The sequence below is a fragment of the Hordeum vulgare genome, chromosome 5H (assembly GCF_904849725.1).
Source record: "Hordeum vulgare subsp. vulgare chromosome 5H, MorexV3_pseudomolecules_assembly, whole genome shotgun sequence".
Lineage (NCBI taxonomy): Eukaryota > Viridiplantae > Streptophyta > Magnoliopsida > Poales > Poaceae > Hordeum > Hordeum vulgare.
The window spans coordinates 42,799,094-42,822,594 of record NC_058522.1 but is presented as its reverse complement, the minus strand read 5'-3'; the positions used below and the strand labels follow the sequence as shown (position 1 = coordinate 42,822,594).

The window sequence follows — 23,501 nt, the reverse complement described above, 5'->3', positions numbered from 1 at the left end:
TGCCATGACCCAACCTGAAGCTCGTCCTCGTTCCTGCTGTCTTACAGAAAAGAGAGAGAGATGCAGAGATTAGAGGGAGCAGAGGGAAAACACAGAGAGGATAAGAGAGGCAAGGGAGAGGCCAGGACCTGCTGCTCCTGGTCCCTGGTAGCGGCGCCGGTCGCCGACAGCGTGAGGAAGAGCACGGGAGACTCGGGAAGAGGTTGTGGGCATTAGGCGCTGATTGGATGGATGGATCGGCTGATTTGGGCAGGTGGTTCAGGGGAGATCCCAAGGGAGAAGAGAGGCCATGAGTGGGTGGCGGCGGCTGAACACGGGAGGGTTTGATGGATGGGACAGGGTCCTAGGTTCTAGGGCTTTGTCTGCTTAAATAGCTAACATAATTTTTGAGCTTGATCCGGACCCTCCGGTTCGATCGAACGGTCGAGAATAAATAGGCTGAGGAGTCTAATGGACAAACCGATGACGATTTGCAGTAAAACCGGGTTGATCCGGACCCAACGGTCACGAGCACCCGGTTCGGGCTTCGGGAGGTTTTCGGACTAGGTTGCGTGTAGGGTCGGTGCATTGTGCAGAGGGCTAGGCGCAGATGAGAGGGAAAACGGGCAGCGCGACAACGCGATTTAAAACACCAGGACACGTCCGACGATAGACCGAATACGGTGCCGCTACGGTCGACCGTTCGGGCACCAGACGGACTCCGATTGCGACGAAACTTGACAAGCGGTCTAGCTATATTAAAATAAGATCGCACATCAAATCTCAACCCGATCAGAGAAAGTTTTCAACACGCTTTTAAAACAGGGTTTCGAGATGCCGCGGGCGCGTGCGTGTGTGGTCGGGCTCAGAATGGACAACGACGAGAACCGGCAACTAATAACGGATGCAAGTTTTGAAAACTGGCGGCAATGGGATACCGATGCAATGCTGATGATGCGCGTGATGCGATGATGATGTGACAAACAAAAATAGACACACGACGAAAACGGAAAAAGAGAGGGGAATCTTCTGGAACGTCGGCATCGGGCTGTCACACATGGGACCCTCAGCACGATCATCGTTCTCCCATTGTTTGATTCACTTAAGTACCATTGATGCAAGTAACGCATATTTGTTGGGAGATCATCTTTGCTGACCAAAGGCTCTCCCATGACAAACTGTGGCTTAGGGGCTACCATAGCCTTGGGTATCCTGTCGTCTTGGGAAGCCAGCAAATCTTCAACCGAGATACCACATTCAGCCGCCAACTCCTTTGCTCTTTCAAAAGCTTGCCCCTGCACTGGAGGGGAACATTCTCGGTTAACACCTTGAGGGGTGGGATCGACTGTTTGGCCTGTTGTCCAAGTTGAGGAACGTTTGATTTTTTCTTGCTTGTAGTTGAACTTGATTTGCTCCCACTTGCACTTGCACGCGAGCTGCTCTTTTTCACTTCCTTCTGCAATGTGCGTGCATAGTCATCAGGCTTATAGTGTAAGTCATACTATGATGGAAGGGTTATGAAGTCTTTTGCCCATGCTATTTGCTTCTCGGTGTATTCCGGGCGGGGCTCGGGTTCCTTCTTTTTCATCTGCGCATCATGATGTTCCTTTGCTATCCTGGCGTTTTCCTCAGGGGTACGATCATAAGGTCTGATAGGAAGATTAGCATGAGGTACCTTTGGGAGGGGCGACCGTTTGCGCTTTGGGGGGCTCCGTCGCTTAGGAATCATCGGCGGAGCGTTCTTGGTGGCACGCTTCCGCTTAGTATCCTGTGCGGGCGGCGGCGGAGACGGACGACCCAAGTCCGGCGGCGGTGATCGAGATGGACTCGTGTTGTGCTGGCCGACGTCATGTGGAGGGCTTGGAGGTAATGGAGGTGTAGGTGACCTGCGACGACTCGGAGGCGGTGTTGTCCTTGGGGCCGAGCCTGGAAGCTTGATGTAGTTCTTGTCCCATAGGATGACTCCACCCAGTACTTCTCCGAGTGTCCTCTCATCTTCGGGTCCAGCTATGTCGAGCTCCATATCATGAAACCCCGTCATGATTTCGTCCACCCCGACTTTAGCAAAGCCAGCTGGAATCTCACGGCCATGCCAGCGTGCATCAGGGCCAGAAGGTAAATCTTGTCCGACGGCCACCTTCATGGATATGTTCTTGAATTTCTGATGGATTTCACATGATGTTGACTCCTTGATTCCATCTATGGGGTAGCCGGGGCCGCCCTCTATCATTCTTCGTGCATCGTCGGGCGGGGCCTCAGATTCAGCCACGCTGCTTTTCCGCTTAGATGGGGCGCCGGTAATATCAAGTGCAGGATCTTCCTGGCGCGGTACTCCTCTAAGCTCATCAATCTGCTTCTGTTGCTCGTTAATCCTGGCAAGCAACTGGTTGAACTTCTCATTCTCCTCATCCTGCTGCCGCTTCTTTGCTCTCTCTCGGCTTCTATAAGTGTCTTGGTCTCTGGCAAACCCAAGCCACCACGGGTAAGAAGGACCGAAGCCTCGCGTTCGTCCTCCATGTTCGTCATTGACGAGGACTAGTGTGAGCAAATCTTTATCTCTATCTGCAGTGAAATTTCTTTTTCCCTCCTTAATTTCTTTCACTATCCTTTTCCAATTCTCCCTGGGTATCCTAAGACCGTCATTGCAGATGAGGTCCCCTGTTTTTTCGTCGTACGACCCACCATGCGCAAGGAACCAATTTCTTGCTCTCAATTCCCACTCATCACGGAGTGGTTCATGTACGATGCCTTTATCTAGCAGATCTTGCTCTTTCTTATCCCACTTTGGGATAGCAGTCTCATAGCCCCCCTGGCCCCAGCTTGTGGTGATATTTCTTCTTGTCGGCATTTATCTTGCTATTTTTCTGATAATGCCTGGGCATCTTCTGACTCCTTGTACTCTTGAAATGCCTTCCAGTGATTCGCCTGCTTGGCTAGATACCCCTCAAAAACTGGCACTTTCTTTGTCTTCAGATAGTTTTTCCATAGCTTCTTCTTCCAGCTACGGAACAGTTCGGCCATCTTCTTTAGAGTCCACTGCTTGACTTTGGCCCTCAGTTTGTGTGCGGCGTCTTCATTCTCACATTCTGGCAGGTTGAAATGTGACATGAGATTATTCCAGAGATTATCTTTGTACCTTTCGGCGACATAGTCACTATCGGCTGCCCCTTTGCGCTTGTTCCACTCCCGAACGCTGATCGGGACGTGATCCCTAACGAGAACTCCGCATTGCTTCTTGAATGTGTCAGCAGCATTCTTAGGAAGCTTGGGTTCGCCCGTAGGCATTATCACCTCAAAGGTGTAATGCGTCCGTGCATCCAACTTTCTAGTCGGGCCTCGTTTCGTAGTTTTGCTCGATGTGGAGGCCTAAGAGGGAGAAACATTCGTCAAATGAATGTATATGTATACAATATAGAGCTATCTCCAATATTTTTCACATATTACAAGTGATTGTTGAACTTCATATGTATACCTCGCCAGACTTTATTATTTCTTCACCAGCTTCTCCATCAGTGGAGCTATCACCTTCTCCGTCATTGGACCTATCTCCTGCCCCATCGACTTCATCTTTGTGTCGCTCGACCTCCATTCCAACGTCGTGGTTTAGATATGACGACGGAGATTCAGCTGGTTCAACGTCGGGGCCGTCTTTGATTATATCTTCGAGAAGTTCTTCCCCTTCGAGGTTCCTGATATGTGGATCCATAGTTCTGCAAAAAACGGATTCTCTTAACCTTTGTACCAAAAAAGAATTATTCTATCAGGAACTCCGTTCCAAACAACTTTAGTCTCGGGTCGTGGCAAAACCAAATCGTAAAATAAAGTAGTATTCAAATTAGCATGCATTCAATTATAAGCAAATACATCATCTCTTTTGTCCGTACATCGTCGAATATTATCACTAATACTCCTCGAATACTATCATACATATAGCATCACTGATACATCTAGAACCGTAGCGCCCGACGGGTATCGGTGCGGGTGGTGGACACCCAAAGAGAAGGAACCATCACAGGATCATAGCTCCAGTGAGATCCCCGAAGAACCTGCCAGGTATGCTCGAACCTGCCCTCCAACGCAACCATGTAGCGACGGACGTGCTCATCCTCCTCGCTGACACGGTGACGTACCACCTCCGCGGTGTCCGGAAGCCTCGGCACCCTCACTGGCCCACGCGACCGCCACCAAACAAGGATCGGGTCAACGACGGGCTGGCTCCTCACCAACCTACGCCCCCGGAAGGTAGCACCTCCCAATACCAGCCGGACGAAGCCCAGTCCCGGACAGGGCCCCTCTGATCAAGTAGGTGTCCTCCGCCGAGTCGACGACGAGGATGCGGGATAGGCATCGTAAAATGAACTAAAAAATAAACTAGTTCTATTAATTTTCTTGCTAAAAATAAACTATTAACACTTAAGCATATACAATAGCAAATTAAACTATTAACACGTAAGCATATACAATAGCAAAATTAAGCAATAATCTAAGAAACACTATTAACACTTAAGCATATACACTATACAATATTTCTTCTTTTTGTAACCCTAAACTAATTTTTCCTCTTCTTCTATTTCTCCTCTTCTTCTACTTCTTCTTCTACTTGTACTTCTCCTCTTCTCTTCTTCTACTTCTCCTCTTCTCTTCTTCTACTTCTCCTCTCCTCCTCTTCTAATTTTTTCTCTTCTTCTACTTCTCCTCTTCTTCTATTTTTCCTCTTCTTCACCTCTCCTCCTCTTCTTATTCTCCTTTTTCTTCTTTTCTTCTCCTCCTCTTCTTATTTTCCTTTTTCCTAATTCTAAATATTACTAACCCTAATAATCTAGCACAAACCTAATAACAATAGGAATTAAATGACAAAAAAATCTTTTTCTTCTTTTCTTCCCTTTTTTTTCCTTTCTTCTCCTTTTTCTTCTTTTCTTCTCCTTTTTCTTCTTTTCTTCTACTGGCCGGAGTGTTGGGGAGGAGGGGGCGGGGGGCTTACCGGCCGGAGGTGTCGACGGCGCGCGGCGAGGAGGACGGCGCGGCGGCGAGGAGGACGGCGAGGAGGATGGCGTGGCGGTGAGGATGGCGGCGAGGAGGACGGCGCGACGGCGAGGAGGACGGCGCCGCGGTGAGGAGGACGGCACGACAGCGAGGAGGACGGCAGGCGGCGGCGAGCAGGACGGCGGGCAGCCTGACGGCGTCGTCGAGTTCGTCGTTGTGTCACGTCGGGCAGGAGAACGAGAGGAAGAAGAAGAGAAATGGACGATTTGGGTTGGAAATTTTCTAACTCCTGCTTATATAGGTGGATCTTTAGTCCCGGTCGGGGCTCGATTCGGGACTAAAGACCCCCTTTAGTCCCGGGTGGAGCCACGACCCGGGACTAAAGGCCTCTTTTCGGGCATACCAGGAGGCGGGAAGCAGGGGGTCTTTAGTCCTGGTGCGTGGCACCAGCCAGGACTAAAGGGGGTCTTTAGTCCCGGGGCGTGGCTCCAACCGGGACTAAAGCCCCTCCTCGGCTGCACGATAAGTTTAGTCCCACCTCGCCCAGCGAGGGGGACTAACACTTGTTTATAAGCCCCATCGCAGCTTCTCAATCGAGCTCCTCTCTAAGCAGACTTACGGGCCTAAACCCACTGAAAATTGAAACTATATTCGAAATTATAGAGAAAATTCAATCTAAATTCAAAGTGAATTTAGATTGAATTTTCTCTATGAATTCTCATATAGTTTCAATTTTTTCTATTTTCATAATTAATAATTTTGACTACCAAACTATTATCTATTTTGTTATTTTCAATTAAAAACTATGTTTATTAAAAATTCTTTTTGCATATTTGAGAATTTGACAAAACTATGGTAATGAAAAGTGTTTGAAATTGAATAAATAATGCAAAACTATTTTCTATTTTCATAATTAATAATTTTGACTATCCAAACTATTATCTATTTTGTTATTTTCAATTAAAAACTATGTTTATTAAAAATTCTTTTTGCATATTTGAGAATTTGACAAAACTATGATAATGAAAAGTGTTTGAAATTGAATAAATAATGCAAAACTATTTTTTATTTTTAAAAGTAATTATTTTGACTATCCAAACTATTAACTATTTTGTTGTTTTCAATTAAAAACTATGTTTATTAAAAATTCTTTTTGCATATTTGAGAATTTGACAAAACTATGATAATGAAAAGTGTTTACATATTTCAATAAAATAGTAAAATGAACTAAGAATATCTTTTTTTTATTATTTGGAATTATATTTCAAGTTTAATAATCCTTCTCGCATTTTAAAACGAAGTGAAGTATTCTGTAAGTTTCTTTTTTCGGTGGAAAAGGGTGTCATGGTTTCCATTAGGCTACTCCCAATGCCCCACCTTGTACAGGTGCTAAGGCTGCCACATAGGCAAAAAATCTGATGTAACATGCTAATTAATAGAAGAGAGACGAGTGTGGTGATCCGAGGAACAAACAGTGCTAGACGCGTAAACCTAGGTAAAACAATTAAATGAAGGAAATACACCAATGCATGCATAACTTTAGTTACAAAAGCATTAAATAAGAAGGCTTAGCTACAATAAGCTAAGCAACTATGCATTGGAGACTTTAGTTGTTAAACTATTTAATATGTTTAGCATCTCATCTTAGCATCATTGCATTGAAAGTGGCCTTAGAATTCTATTGTATATTCCCCGGAAATAAAAAGGATTTTATTGTATTATATATATGTTATAAAAGTGTCTGAAAATCCTAGCCCGTGCTTCGGGACCTGCCAGGAGAAGTCAAGCGTGGAGTAAAATGAATGCGGTCCACGGAAGAAGTCCAAGCCGTCACGCGTTGCCGTCTCGCCTTGGGCGTCAAGCGGCTCCGCGGGCGGGCATGGACCAGTTCCATGCGCCCTGCCCAGTAGCAAGCAAGGCAGTCAGGTATGGGGTACGCACGACGCGCGTGACCGTGTGGCTTTGCCATGCGTCAAATCAAAGATTAACTCACCGTCTGATCGCCGTGTCCGTCCCCATGCATCAATGCATGATACTATGTGGAGAAAAAAATACTCAAATTTCAAACCGTCCCCTTTGCCTTTGTTCTTTTGTTAGCACGGACTACCTTTTCCGTTTAGGTTTTGTACTTTTGTAACGCGTACGATGCCAGTGCGGCGCTGATGCGCACTGCTCATTCCGTTGACCTCATGTCCTTCTCTTCGATTATCGTCGCTAACGATTCCTTCTTATTCATTATATATACTAGCTAAATGCTCGTGTATTGCCACGAAAAAAAAGTGATTAAATAACTTTTCAAGTTAAAAAATATGTGTCAACCATACCAACTCATTGTTTCGACTCTTGAGAAATTGTTTCTCTCTCCCTGTTCCTTCTTTCTAGGCAATCATATTATCTCTTCCTTCACCTTTTTCCTCACCATCGTGCGTGAGCATTCTTTTCAATCTTGTAATTTTATATATTATATTCCCTCCATTTCATATTAGTTATGATTAATTGAGTATAAACTCGTACTAAATTAGCGACAACTAATATGAAACATAGGGAGCTTTTTTTTGTTGTTTCAAAATATTATTTCAATCTCTTTTTATGATATAGTTGAAAGGAGATTTAAGCAATACCTCCTATCGTTATATGAAGGGAAAATTAAAAAGTACCTCTCACAATTGAAAAAGGGGGAAACATGAACTCCGGTGAGTATAGAAATGAAATAATAAACATCGACTGATCTATAGCAACATCGACTGATCAATACTCAAACTTCAAACCGGGCCCTTTGCCTTTGTTCTTTTGTTAGCACGCACTACCTTTTCCGTTTAGGTTTTGCACTTTTGTAACGGTTAGAGCAGCTCTAACACACACCCCGTATAACTCGCGAAACTGTAAAATAACCATTGATTTTAGACGGAAAAAGCGGTTCGAATAGAACCCGTGAATGACTCCAATCTGTAAATTATTTCGAGGGACACGGCAAAGAGCTCCTTGTGATCTGTAAAAACACAGTTTTCACATCCGTTTCTACGGTGGCCTGTATCGAGAGGAAGCAGTTGGTGAAAGCCCAAATGCCACGGAAATTTCTGCGTCTCCTGGCCAGGTCCATCGTGCGCCGCCCCGGACATCGTCCCGACTACTAGGGAAAAGCCTACCAGTAGCACAATTTTTTTAACTAGCAGTAGCGTGGGTGCCTGCGCTACCACTACGGTGTTACAACTAAATTTTAGCAGTAGCGCAGTTTTGACCCAGCGCTACTCGTAACTATATGTAGCGTGTTTTGCAGTGCGACCCTATTGTTATAAGCGCGCTATAGCTATTATTTTTTCAGCGCTACTACTAATATTTTTACGTTTTTTTGCATTTTTTGCTCTATTTATACATATACAGCTTATATACGATAACAACATGCATATTCATTGAAACAGATATGAATAAAAGGAGTTTTTTCATCTCATATCATCATCATCACTAATAGTCGATCACGTTCATGTCTTGAAGATATAGTGATACAAGTTCAACTACCCATGGTCACACTCATGTTTCATCATCTTTGTAACCTAGCTATGATCTGATTGCATACAAGAGAGGGACGATCAAGATGAGCACAAACGGGAATATGTAGTACTTCTTGAGGCGTCGGTTCTGATTTCTCTCTCGCGCCAGCGTCCACCTGAAGTAACTAGCTTCCGCCTCATTTCTGCTACCAAACCCTTTCTGGCTGCCGCCCGAGAAGCGATGCACTTGGCCTGACACTCTGGCCACTCCCCGTACACTCCCGGAACCGTCCCAATGTAGACGGCATACCACCTCGGCATGGATGACCTATATACCTGGCATAGATGCATATATTATCCAATGAATTCAAATTTTAAATTTCAAACCGGGCCCTTTGCCTATGTTCTTTTGTTAGCACGCACTACCTTTTCCATTTAGGTTTTGCACTTTTGTAACGTGTACGGTACCTGTGCGGCGCCGATGCGCGCTGCTCATTCCGGCGACCTCATGTCCTTCTCTTCGATTAAAACCTTCGTTCCCATCATCTTCGCTAACGGTTCCTTCTTACCCATTATACACATTGATCAAACTTGTTTTGTTTATTTACTTTCACACCAACTAATGTATCTAATGTTCATGTCTCACCTGATCTTGTAAAAAACTCTACGTCCATTCGTTGTTTATTCGTAAGAATCTTCTTATAGTTGGATTTGATAAAATCGGTTTTTCTTTGAAGGACGTCCTGGATGTTTCTTCACAAATGTGACAACTCCAAAGAGCTTTACCCGGTGCACTCCTCCACCACCATTGCCGCCGCTCCAGCCGCTCTCTCCGTCGGTGTAGGCCTTTGACACGCTCGTTTGGGTCATCCCAACTCCGCCGTTCTTCGTCAGATCCTTAGGAGTTTTACATTCTCATGTAATAATATCGACGACTATACTTGTCATGCTTGCCGTCTCGGAAGAATGCTCATCGTTCGTTCAATGCATCTATAACTATTTCCACTTTTCTGCTTCGCTTACTTCATAGTGATGTATTGACATCCCGAGTTGCAAGTAATACATGCTACCTTTATTATCTCGTGCTCTTAGATGATTTCTCTCATTTTATGTGGACATATCCTCTTGGTCACAAGTCCGACGTCTTGGCTGCACTTACAACATTTTATTCCGATGTCATCACACAATTTGGTCGTCCCATGCTTGCCCTGCAAACTGATAATGGAAATGAGTTTGATAATGCCGTCGTCCATGAGATGCTGTCGTCTCACGACACCATCTTTTGTCTCACTTGTCCCAACACTTTCCAACAGAACGGTCGTGCCGAACGCATCCTTCACGCTCTCAATGATTACGTCCGCACCTTACTCTTTCACTCTAATGTTCCTCCTAGGTTTTGGCATGACGCTCTCGCTACTGCCACTCTTCTTCTTAACATTAGACCATGTCGTCCTCGTTGGAATTATACCCCACATCAGCTTCCCTTTGGCACCCCTCCCTCCTACGATGGTCTCCGTATCTTTGACTGCCTCTGTTATCCTAGCATTGCATCCACCACAACACACAAACTCGCACCTCGTTCCCTTGCGTGTATCTTCCTAGGCTATCCCTCCAACGCCAAAGGTTATCAGTGCTCCTATCCAGTCTCCCACCGTGTCTACACCTCACGGCACATGTACTTTGATGAGAAGGTATTTTATTTTCACTAGGTGCCACCCGCCGCGGATTCGTTGGAGTTCCCGGACCCATCTCCTGCAGCATGGCGCGGGTCCCGGGCACGGCTTGCCTCTACTACACCCTGTGACACGCTGCTGGCCCCCACACCCCAGGTTGCAGCCATCTCGGTCGCCTCTTCAGTCGCCGCCTTCGTCGCGGCCAACCCCACGCTTCCTCCGGTACGGCCGCACCCGAGGCTGTCACGTCCTCTACGATCGTCTTAGTCGATGACGCGGCTACCGGCTCCTCGGCGTCAAGCTCGACTCCATCCTTGCTAGGTGCATCTACTCCACCAGTGCGCCTGTGCCGCCTCCCGGTATGGTAACCCGGGCTCATTTTGGCATCCACCGTCCCAACATGGGATACACCTCCGACGAGTATGTGTGTGTTGCGTCGGCATCGACGCCGTGGCCCATTCCCTCCTCCGCTCATGCAGTCCTTTGTGATCCTCACTGGATTGCAGCGATGAGTTCGACTCGTTGCAGCGTAACCACACGTGGCATCATGTTTCGTGACCTCCCGACACCAACCTCATCAGTTGCAAATGGGTGTTCCACTACAAGACACATCCCAATGGTTCTCTCAAGCACTACAAGGCTTGTTGGGTGGTTTGCGGTTTTCAACAGCATGCTGGAGTGGACTTCACCAACACCTTTGCTCTGGTTGTCAAACTAGGGACGAATCGCACAATCCTGCAGTTGGCGGTCTCTCTCGCATGTCATGTCCATCAGTTGGACGTCTCCAATGCCTTTGTGCATGGCCATCTTGCTGAGCAGGTGTTCCGTGAGCAGCTCACCAGATTTATCGACAGTGAGCATCCAGATTATGTGTGTCTCCTCTCCCATTCTTTCTACGGGTTGAAGCACGTGCCATGGGCGTGGTACAAACGGATTGTGGCGTTCCTTCACTCCAGCAGCTTGGTTTTCATACCACTCGCTCTGATGTCTCCCGCTTCGTCTACTGCCAGGGCACCTCCACTCCATTCCTGCTCCTCTATGTCAACAATATCATCCCATCGACATCCTCCATCGAGGTCCTTCAGCAGCTTATGGCTCATCTACGTGATGAGTTTGCCCTCGAGGACTTGGGGGCTTTGCACTACTTCCTCGGCATCGAGGTCGTTCAGCGCACCGATGGGTTATTTCTGCATCAACAGAAGTACGCTCACGAGTTACTCGAGCGAGCCCGCATGCTTAACTGCAAGCCTGCCACCACGCCTGTTGACACCAAGGCGAAGGTGTCTGCTCTTGAGGGCTCCCCTGCACGTGACGCAACGTTCTATCTCTCCTTCGTCAGTGCCTTGCAGTACTTGACACGCACCAGCCCAGATCTTCAGTATGCCATTCAGCAGGTGTGCCTTCACATGCACTTACCGCGTGATTCTCGCTGGACTCTCGTGAAGTGTAATCTTCGATACATACATGACACCATGAGCTTGGGACTCACTCTGACCTCATCCGCCTCCACCAACATTGTTGCCTACTGTGTTGCCGACCGGACTGGCTGTCTAGACACGCGTCGTTCTACCTCGGGCTATTGTGTCTACCTCAGGCCCTCGCTGATTTTGTGGTCGTCCAAGCGACAACCCACGTTCTCTCGCTCGAGTGTTGAGACGGAGTATCGTGTGTGGCTAACGTCGTGGCTGAATGTTCCCGTCTTTGCTAGCAGCTCCAGGAGTTGCTTTGTAAGATTCACAAGGCCACAATGTCTCCTGCGGCAACGTCTCCGCCGTCTACCTATCCGTCAATCATGTTCATCTTCATCGAATGAAGCACATTAAGCTTGACATTCACTTTGTTCGTGAACAGGTGGACTTTGGATGTGTTCTGGTTCTTCATGTACCCACCGCTCAACAATTCGCCGATGTTATGACTAAGGGACTACCGACATCTGTCTTTGAGGAGTTTTGATCCAGTCTCCGATGACGCATCGACTGCACGTGCGCGGGGGGAGGGGGTGTTGAAAGTACGTTGTCTTTTGTATGTGTATAGGACTAGGGTCCTTAATTATACCTTTGTACCTCCTCTCCCCCTTTCGTATATTTGTATATCTTGGAAGACAAGTAGAGGCCGACCCACCCTGTACCTACATATATGCATCATGCACACGATCAATGAATTATCGATGCATGGAACCCTTCTCTCCATCTAATAGAATGGAGTGGATAGGGTTTGGTCTAGGAAGGGGATCGAAACGAATATATGTGAGGTCGGGGTGGGCTTGCATGTGCCTGGCCCCACGTGACGGACGCACTCGGTCACGCTCGGGCCTTTCATATTCGTCTCATATTTGAATTGAATATGAGGCGTATGAGTTAAATCGGACGTTTGAGATCGGTTTAAGACGTCCATCTGATCGCGTTTTTATGATCTGTTAATGACCGACCGTCCGTCCGAACGTTTGAGGTTGGTTGGGTCGTCCCGCTGCATATGCTCTAGCTACTCCTACTGTCGTCAAATTATTCTCGACATTTTTATATATGACTCTTCTAGGTTCTGCCTTTTTTAGGAAATAAAATAGTAGTGATAGTTCACGGTTCAAAATTCAAGCCGGGCCTCTTGCCTTTGCCCTCTTTTTGCACACACTACTTTCTCCCGTTTAGATTTTGCACTTTTGTAGCGCGCGCGTACGTTGCCAGTGCGGTGCTGATGTCCAATTCCTTTTGACTTGGCTAGGATAGAATAGTACGATTGGAATTAATGAGCGCGACGAGGCACCGGCAGCCATGTCCATGACTCCGTCCCCTATATAAATCTCCACCTCCCACCCCTTAAACCCATCCAAATCGATCTCACCTTCATTTCTCTAGCTACCCACATCGATCGCTCCATCTTCATCTTTGTGCTGCTGCTGCTGCTACTGCAACAACGACGCCAACAACAATGGCTGCCGGTGCCGCAGCAGCGATCAGCTCGGAGCAGATGAGCGAGTTCCGGGAGGCCTTCGCCTTCTTCGACAAGGACGGGGACGGCTGCATCACGGCGGAGGAGCTGTCCACGGTCATCCGGTCCCTGGGCCAGACCCCGACGCCCGAGGAGCTGCGGGACATGGTGCGCGACGTGGACGCCGACGGCAACGGCACCATCGAGTTCGCCGAGTTCCTCGCGCTCATGTCACGCAAGGCCGACGCCGACGCGGACGCCAGCGACCCCGAGGAGGAGCTCCGGGAGGCCTTCAGGGTCTTCGACAAGGACCGCGACGGCCACATCTCCAAGGCCGAGCTGCGGCACGTCATGATCAGCCTCGGCGAGAAGCTCACCGACGAGGAGGTGGAGGAGATGATCCAGGAGGCCGACCTCGACGGCGACGGCCTCGTCAACTTCGACGAGTTCGTCAGGATGATGATGCTCTCCGAGTCCGATCAGCAGCAGCACTGAGATATATTAGTTCGTTCATTTCCCCGATCAGCAGCAGCACCTGACGGCCGGCCTCGTCGCCGTCATTAATTCAACAGCGGCCACGGCGAGTCAATCCAGCTGTGTATGTCTCAGCTAGCTGCTCCATTCCTTCAGTTGATGCCGGCATGAATTCTGCCGGAGTTTTCATTTACTCAGTAACTGAACTATAAGTATGGAAGTATGGATCGGTAACTGATACTCGTGAACTAAATGATGTGACTGATCATCAGAAAAGTCTCTTCGGTGTGTTGTATCTCTACTTGTTCTGGCGGCCGTAATGGCCGTAGCAGCTCACGGTCGCCTTCCCTGGTAGTCGCTGCCTTCCGTTGAAGCTGGCAGGGCAGCCGCGCGACCACGGCAACCCGCCTAGCCGGCGGTTTCTCGGTTGTTGCCGTTGCCGTTGCGTTGTCGAGAGCGGAGTCCTTCGGCAGCCGCGTGGCCGATGAAAGACTGTTAAAGTAGTCGCGTGGCAGCTTCCCATCGACGCTCTAACCCGCTGCTGATTACTACTCCCTCCATCACAGTTTATAAGGCATGTACGTATACCTTAGTTTGACCAACTTAATGAGAGGCATATATTACAAAAAATATATCATTAGAAATTTTAGATGTTCTATTTTCTAATGATATAATTTTTATATTAAATAATATATTTTATATATGTTAAATTAATGACCTAGGTATACGTGCACGTCTTATAAACTGTGACGGAGGGAGTAGTTTCTTTCACTTCGCATTCAATGTGTTCCGTAAAATTATTTATTGGAGTATAAAGTTTACATCATCAAATATACTTAGGTAATAACACCAATGGTGCCCAAACTTGTCATGGATGTTCACTTTGATGCCTGAACTTGGAAAATACATCGAATTGGTTTCAAAACTTGGTAATATGGTTCAAATACAGTTTAAATCATGTCTAATTACATATGTATTGCTGACTAGACATGCCAGCTTGGCACAGGGCCCACTTGCAGTGCCGGATAGACTGACACAAAGAGTATGTCTCATTGATCATCGGGTCCCACCTGTTAGTACACAACTATAATAAACAAAAAATGTTAGGCTAGGATTCAAACCAGTGGACCGTGCTCCACGAACGACCTGCGTAACCACTTTCAAAAGGTAAAATTATTGTCTATTCATCATCACTAGCACAATTTATCTATCTGACAAGACCGTGAAATTAAATGAGGTAAAGTTAGTGCAGTCCATTTTTCATCTGTTTTTTTTATTTTGAAAATTACAAGATATACAGGTAGTATATAAAGTTTTCATGCTTTTAGGAAATGTATTTCTAGTCGTAAAAGTGTCCATATATTTTAATAACATAAATGTGTTTGTCAAAATATATATTTCTGAATGAAAATAAATTTTAGAATATGTGTAAAAAAATATATAACAGCCTAGTGTGTCCTAAGGAAAATTAACGCATTTTAAAATATGCATACATTTTTCTAGTTAAAAAATATTTGAAGACAATAAGATTCTAGATTTATCTTGATTACTATTACAATATTTTACATATGTTCTAAAATTTCTAAAAACGAAAAAATATCACATGTGGAAGGGTCACATAAAAAGGAAAAAGCTGAAGTTCCAAATAGAGAGTGCGTGGATATATCTTTTAAAGATGAAGATTTTGAAAATTAGATGAACATTTCAAAATGTATGAACTTTTGGAAATTGTAAAATTATTTTATTATATATCAAAATCCTTCTAAAAATTCCAACAACGTTTTATTAATTGTTTATTATTATTTAAATTCATTATTTTAAAATTAAATTTAATGTTTTTTAATATTGTAATTATATTTTGAATACTTTTATAATTTTTAAGGAAGAAAAATAACTAACACGTGGAAAATGGGTGACACCCATTGCAACCCATTTAACTCCGTGGTGGAGTTAGTTAAATAAACAAGAGCGGTATGTAGTATACAACAAAATTACCTTGGTTATGTGGTTAGAGCGGGTCATTGATAGCATACATGTCATTTGTTCGAATACCAATATATCTTTATTTTTCATTAATTTCAGTTGTTCACTCACAAGTGAGACCTGATGGTCATTGAGTCGTACAATTTTGATGTTTGTCCGTTCGTCACTATAAATGGCCCCGCGTCATGCTGGCATGCCTAGTTAACAGTACATATGTATCTGGATGTGATTTGAACCGTATTTGAACCATACATCCAAGTTATAGAACCAGTTTGATGTATTTTTCAAGTTCAGGCACCAAAGTGATCATCGATGACAAGTTTAGGCACTACTGCTGTTATTACCTCAATATACTTCATCTATTAAAGTACTCCTTTCGTTTTAAAACATAAATGAATTTGATCGCTCAACCGTTTCTCTTTGTTACCCGTGGTTCACTATATTCGTGGATTGTTTTTAGTGATCGTGCTATTTGAAAAATGTTGATCGCATAAACCTACATAACTTGTGCGGACATATTGCTATGCACAACGTGGAAGGAATTTCTCTAGATGTGCCCGCCGAATCGATCAATCAAGCTTCACATATTGAAAGATGATCAAGGAGTTTCTTTTCTTGATGAACAAAACACAAGTGGATTTGATCGCTCGACCGCTCTTCTTCATCGCCATTGGTCCACCATATCCGCGGATTGTTTTCAGTAGTCATGTTGCTTGGAAAATGTTGATAGTATAAATTCAAGTGGTTGCAACAGTGACAACAATCATACTTGCTCTCAATGTAGTATAGATTCTTACGTCAGTTTTAGAATCTTTAATCTTGCGATCGGTGACTCATTTCTTTGGTTGACATTTGCGTTGGAATCATTTTACTTCTCAAAGTCCAGTCACGAGGATCTGAACCTGAGATGTGAGATTGTGAATGTGACTAGCTGTAGCTGCTGGTTACATTCCTCTTAGCTGGACTGTCACTCTGCCAGGCCGGACCAGCCGCCCAAACGTGCCGGTGGTCGGCGGCATGCAGTGCAGCCTGTCACGCGCAGCGGCTGCAGAAGAAAAAGAAAAACGCACGCCCAGCCGTCTGTGAGCTGTGCGATCGGAGATCGATGAGACGATGACCAAGTCCTGCACGCGTGCGGTGTCACGTTGACATCTGAGCTGCTAAGCTTACTTTCTCTTTAAACTAATGTAAGACCTTTTAGACCTTTACAAAGGAAGAAATCGGCACACACAAAAGTAACCCGTGAAACCATTTCACTCAGGAGCATCAATCAAATCATGTGGCTAAAAAATTATTCCCTCTGTCTTAAAATAAGTAACTTAAAAATGACTCTATTTTATACTAAAGTTAATGCAAAACTGAATCATTTTAAAATGAGATATTTAAATTAGTGCCCCTGGTTTCTTAGTTGTGCTCACTTTTCTCCACGCTCCAAAGTTTTGCTCACTTTTCCCCCCTTAGCTGAAACTCTCACGAATGCTCATAGCGGCCGTTTGTTGTCTTGACCGTCCATTGACCGTCAATTGACCGTTAATTGCTGACGAGTGGGGCCGACTCTTCGGCTGACTGTTGCTTGCTGACGGGTGGGACCGCAAGGAGACACGTATTGGGTAGCTTGTCTGAATCTGAAACATATCTAGACAAGCCGCACTGCACCGCGCCGCCCCGCCTCCTCCGCTGGCGTCGTGCCGCGTCCACCGCAATTGTTTCCTCCACCCTATGCCCCTATTCCGTTCGTTGGCGACGTCGCGTCTCCGTCAGATATAGCCCACCTCCCCATCTAGGATTACATGGCGATGTTGAGTGAGGACGCCCGGAATGCAGTCGCCCGTGGAGAGGATTGGGTCGAATCTGCGGCAGATAATTCATGGATTAAACCTGGGTAAGCATTGTTTCCTCTCGACTTGACGTTCTAAGTCGTATTGTAGGCCGTATTTGACTTCTGTTTGCTTGAATCGTTCGAATTTGTGCTCGATTTTACCCGGCTAACTGAAGCCTTTATTTCCTTCAACAAAATAGGATTGATCCTGCGCTGGCGATTAGAATGGAAACTAGTGTGCTGCGTGGTACTAAACCGCATTTGATTTCATCATTTTTCTATCCCAAAGTGGTAGAAACCAGCATATCTTTCAAAGATTTGCAAGATGAGCTCAGAAACACATATCCCTGGAGTGATGCCGATGATGTTGAACTGAATTACTTCAGCAGTGACGAGCAAAGATTTCTCCCACTAACTTGCGACGATCATATGCCGTTGCTTTTTGCTGGGATTGCTGGCTGCCGATTCGGTAAACTCCAAATCGATGTGCTTCAGCCACGCGCAGAACGGGTGAAGGGGAAGGGACTTCAAACATCATCTGCCTGTGCTAATAGCCAGCACCCCGGCACTCCTTGTAGGTCGACACCAAGTAAAGCAAGTGGTTCATGGAGCCACAACATGGCTGCTGCCAATTGTGGTTCCGATTCAGCTGCTGCTTCTCGTGTACCTTCTGTAGTTGGTGTAGAAGAGGATGCAGAACCTGACGAGGCAGTGCCTAAAAATGATGATGACGACGAGATGATGTTTCCTGAACTGGTCGATGTAGCCAGTCATCAAGCAGTGGATCACGAATATATGGAGGAGCCCATCATCCAAGCTAGGTTTGATGACACTGACGATGAAGAGAAGGTGGAGAACATGGACAGCTTAATCGAGGATGAATACGATGGTGATGACATGCCAACAATTGAGTGGAACAGGGAAAAACCTGAGCTTAGTGTAGGTACCATTTTCCAATCAATGGTGGACTGTCGGAATGCAGTGACAATATGGTGCATTATATCTGACACCTATAAGATTAAAAGGAGTGAGCCAGCAAGGTTCACAGTTTTTTTGTCCATATCCTAGGTGTAGGTGGAAGTTGCATGCATCTCGTATGAGAAAGAGCAAATATATTCAGGTAATCCAAGTTCAGTTAGTAATTTAGTTTCAGATTGTTGAGTAAGGTTTCTTAACTATTTTTATCCTTTTATTTTGTTTCAGATAAAGAAAAACCCACAGAAGCACACCTGTCCACCTGGAGGGGGATGGGGGAAGGCCAAAACCAAGCTAGCAAAAACTAGGTGGGTGACAGATGCTATATTGGATTGGCTGAGAGAAGAACCTGGACTTGGTCCAACAGCACTCCATGGGAAGCTTTTTGAGAAGTACAAGATAGAAATTCCTTACATGAGAATTTTCAATGCTAGGGAAAAGACTCTTGACAGAATTAATGGTCAACGGAATGACAGTTTTCAGCTGCTTTACACTTTCAAAGCTGAAGTGGAGATGGCAAGTCCAGGGAGTGCTGTAGAGATTGACAAGCATACAGTTCAATTCAAAATAAAAGGGAAGTCATTTCAGAAGGAGTGCTTCAGAAGGGCTTTTGTTTGTTTCAAGGCTTGCTGGCAGGGGTTTCTAGATGGTTGCAGGCCCTATTTGGCTGTAGATGCTACACATTTGACTAGAAGATGGAGAGGACAGCTAGTAGCAGCTTCTGCAGTTGATGGACACAACTGGCTATTCCCAGTTGCATTTGGTGTGGTGGAGGCAGAGTCTGAGGAAAGTTGGGTCTGGTTTCTGCAGCAGTTGCGCAACATTATAGGCACACCCCCAGGTTTGGCTATACACACAGATGCTTGCAAGGGTTTAGAGAGTGCAGTGGAAATTGTATTCCCTGGAGTGGAGCATAGGGAATGTATGCGACACCTAGCGCATAATTTCAAAAAGAAGTTCAATGGTAAAGTTTATGATGAGAACTTATGGCCAGCATCATACACATGCAGCAAAAGGAAGCATGAACACCATTTGAGAGTGTTGTATGCTCAAAATCCTCTTGTGAAGGAGTACATGGATGCACATCATGGTAAGGTGTGGTCAAGAAGCAAATTCAACGAAATCTGCAAAGTAGATTATGTGACCAGTAACCTTGCAGAGTGCTTCAATTCAAAGTTCAAGTCAGTGAAAGGGCTCTTGTTGTGGCAAGCATTTGACAAGATGAGGCAAATGATCATGATAAAGATGGCTCTTCGCAAAAGAATTGCAGAAACACAATATGTTGGTCATCAAATGCTCCCATCACTGATTAAGGCATTGCACTTGAAGGCAAGAGGCCTGAAGATGAAATGTATTTGATCTGGTACATATGAGGCAGAGGTTACCTATAGTGACACTAAAAATAGGGTATGGAGGTATTCTGTGAACCTAAGTACTAGAGAATGTACTTGTAGGCAATGGCAGATCCGTGGGAAGCCATGCATACATGCCCTACATCTGATGACCGTTATGTTGGAAATATGCCCTAGAGGCAATAATAAATTAGTTATTATTATATTTCTTAGTTCATGATAATCGTTTATTATCCATGCTATAATTGTATTGATTGGAAACACAATACTTGTGTGGATACATAGACAAAACACTGTCCCTAGTAAGCCTCTAGTTGACTAGCTCGTTAATCAAAGATGGTCAAGGTTTCCTGGCCATAGGCAAGTGTTGTCACTTGATAACGGGATCACATCATTAGGAGAATCATGTGATGGACTAGACCCAAACTAATAGACGTAGCATGTTGATCGTGTCATTTTGTTGCTACTGTTTTCTGCGTGTCAAGTATTTATTCCTATGACCATGAGATCATATAACTCACTGACACCGGAGGAATGCTTTGTGTGTATCAAACGTCGCAACGTAACTGGGTGACTATAAAGATGCTCTACAGGTATCTCCGAAGGTGTTAGTTGAGTTAGTATGGATCAAGACTGGGATTTGTCACTCCGTGTGAACGGAGAGGTATCTCGGGGCCCACTCGGTAATACAACATCACACACAAGCCTTGCAAGCAATGTAACTTAGTGTAAGTTGCGGGATCTTGTATTACGGAACGAGTAAAGAGACTTGCCAGTAAACGAGATTGAAATAGGTATACGGATACTGACGATCGAATCTCGGGCAAGTAACATACCGAAGGACAAAGGGAATGACATACGGGATTATATGAATCCTTGGCACTGAGGTTCAAACGATAAGATCTTCGTAGAATATGTAGGATCCAATATGGGCATCCAGGTCCCGCTATTGGATATTGACCGAGGAGTCTCTCGGGTCATGTCTACATAGTTCTCGAACCCGCAGGGTCTGCACACTTAAGGTTCGACGTTGTTTTATGCATATTTGAGTTATATGGTTGGTTACCGAATGTTGTTCGGAGTCCCGGATGAGATCACGGACGTCACGAGGGTTTCCGGAATGGTCCGGAAACGAAGATTGATATATAGGATGACCTCATTTGGTTACCGGAAGGTTTTCGTGCATTACCGGAAATGTTTCGGGCTCATCGGTAGTGTACCGGGAGTGCCGGGAGGGGTGCCAGGGACCATCGGGAGGGGTGTCACGCCCCAAGGGGTCTCATGGGCTATGGGAAGAGATAAACCAGCCCCTAGTGGGCTGGAATAAGTTCCCACTAAGGCCCATAAGGTTTGAGAAGGAAAAAACACAAGGTGGAAAGAGTTTCCAAGTGGGAAGGTGGAATCCTACTCCAAGTAGGATTGGAGTAGGACTCCTCCACCTCCAATTTCGGCCAAACCTTTAGGTTTTGAGGCTGACTCCTCCCCTCCCTCCCACCTATATATACGGAGGTTTTATGGCTGATTTGAGACGACTTTCTCACGGCTGCCCGACCACATACCTCCATAGTTTTTCCTCTAGATCGTGTTTCTGCGGAGCTCGGGCGGAGCCCTGCTGAGACAAGATCATCACCAACCTCCGGAGCGCCGTCACGCTGCCGGAGAACTCTTCTACCTCTCCGTCTCTCTTGCTGGATCAAGAAGGCCGAGATCATCGTCGAGTTGTACGTGTGCTGAACGCGGAGGTGCCGTCCGTTCGGTACTAGATCGTGGGACTGATCGCGGGATTGTTCGCGGGGCGGATCGAGGGACGTGAGGACGTTCCACTACATCAACCGCGTTCTCTAACGCTTCTGCTGTACGATCTACAAGGGTACGTAGATCACTCATCCCCTCTCGTAGATGGACATCACCATGATAGGTCTTCGTGCGCGTAGGAAAATTTTTGTTTCCCATGCGACGTTCCCCAACAGTGGCATCATGAGCTAGGTTCATGCGTAGATGTCTTCTCGAGTAGAACACAAAAGTTTTTGTGGGCGGTGATGTGCGTTTTGCTGCCCTCCTTAGTCTTTTCTTGATTCCGCGGTATTGTTGGATTGAAGCGGCTTGGACCGACATTACTCGTACGCTTACGAGAGACTGGTTTCATCGTTACGAGTAACCCCCTTTGCTCAAAGATGACTGGCAAGTGACTGTTTCTCCAACTTTAGTTGAATCGGATTTGACCGAGGAGGTCCTTGGATGAGGTTAAATAGCAACTCATATATCTCCGTTGTGGTGTTTGCGTAAGTAAGATGCGATCCTACTAGATACCCTCGGTCACCACGTAAAACATGCAACAACAAAATTAGAGGACGTCTGACTTGTTTTTGCAGGGTATGATTGTGATGTGATATGGCCAACGATGTGATGTGATATATTGGATGTATGAGATGATCATGTTGTAATAGAAATATCGACTTGCACGTCGATGGTACGGCAACCGGCAGGAGCCATAGGGTCGTCTTTATACTAACGTTTGTGCTTGCAGATGCGTTTACTATTTTGCTAGGATGTAGCTTTAGTAGTAATAGCATAAGTAGCACGACAACCCCGATGGCAACACGTTGATGGATGATCATGGTGTGGCGCCGGTGACAAGAAGATCGTGCCGGTGCTTTGGTGATGGAGATCAAGAAGCACGTGATGATGGCCATATCATGTCACTTATGAATTGCATGTGATGTTAATCCTTTTATGCACCTTATTTTGCTTAGAACGACGGTAGCATTATGAGGTGATCTCTCACTAAAATTTCAAGACGAAGTTGTGTTCTCCCTGACTGTGCACCGTTGCGACAGTTCTTCGTTTCGAGACACCACGTGATGATCGGGTGTGATAGACTCAACGTTCACATACAACGGGTGCAAAACAGTTGCACACGCAGAACACTCGGGTTAAGCTTGACGAGCCTAGCATGTGCAGACATGGCCTCGGAACACATGAGACCGAAAGGTCGAGCATGAATCGTATAGTTGATATGATTAGCATAGGGATGCTTACCACTGAAACTATTCTCGACTCACGTGATGATCGGACTTGAGATAGTGGATTTGGATCATGTACCACTCAAATGACTAGAGAGATGTACTTTTTGAGTGGGAGTTCTTAAGTAATATGATTAATTGAACTAATTGTCATGAACATAGTCTAATGGTCTTTGCGAATTACGATGTAGCTTGCGCTATAGCTCTACTGTTTTATATGTTCCTAGAGAAAATTTAGTTGAAAGTTGATAGTAGCAAACTTTGCAGACTGAGTGTGTAAAACCGAGGATTGTCCTCGTTGCTGCACAAAAGGCTTATGTCCTTAATGCACCACTCGGTGTGCTGCACCTCGAGCGTCGTCTGTGGATGCTGTGAACATCCGACATACACGTTTCTGATGACTACACGATAGTTCAGTACAAAAATACTTAATGGCTTAGAAGCAAGGCGCCAAAAACGTTGTAAAACGTCACGGAACATAAGTGATGTTCTAAAGAGATGAAATTGTGATTTCATGCTTGTGCCCTTGTTAAGAGGTACGAGACCTCCGACAAGATTCTTTGTCCACAAAGCACAGGAGAAAAGGCTCAATCGTTGAGCATGTGCTCAGATTTTCTGAGTACGACAATCGCTTGAATCAAGAGGGAGTTAATCTTCCACATGAGATAGTGATAGTTCTCCAAAGTCACTGCCACCAAGCTGTGAGAGCTTCGTGATGAACTATAACATATCAAGGATGCATACAATGATCCTTGAGCGATTCACGATGTTTGACACTGCGAAAGTAGAAATCAAGAAGGAGCATCAATAGTTGATGGTTTGTAAAA

General features: G+C 45.5%; 1 protein-coding gene across 1 annotated transcript; it reads left to right on the top strand.

Moving 5' to 3' along the window:
• The first annotated feature begins 12,961 nt into the window (after window positions 1-12,961).
• Window positions 12,962-14,044, top strand: LOC123397282 (calmodulin-like protein 5). Its single transcript, XM_045091892.1, has one exon. It carries the CDS (start codon window positions 13,049-13,051, stop codon window positions 13,541-13,543), a length of 495 nt encoding a protein of 164 aa, XP_044947827.1. The 5' UTR covers window positions 12,962-13,048; the 3' UTR covers window positions 13,544-14,044.
• The last annotated feature ends 9,457 nt before the right edge of the window (window positions 14,045-23,501 follow it).

What these genes read in the sequence shown, in the direction of transcription:
- LOC123397282 (XM_045091892.1), top strand. Translation starts at nt 13,049, where the DNA reads ATGGCTGCCGGTGCCGCAGCAGCGATCAGCTCGGAGCAGATGAGCGAG.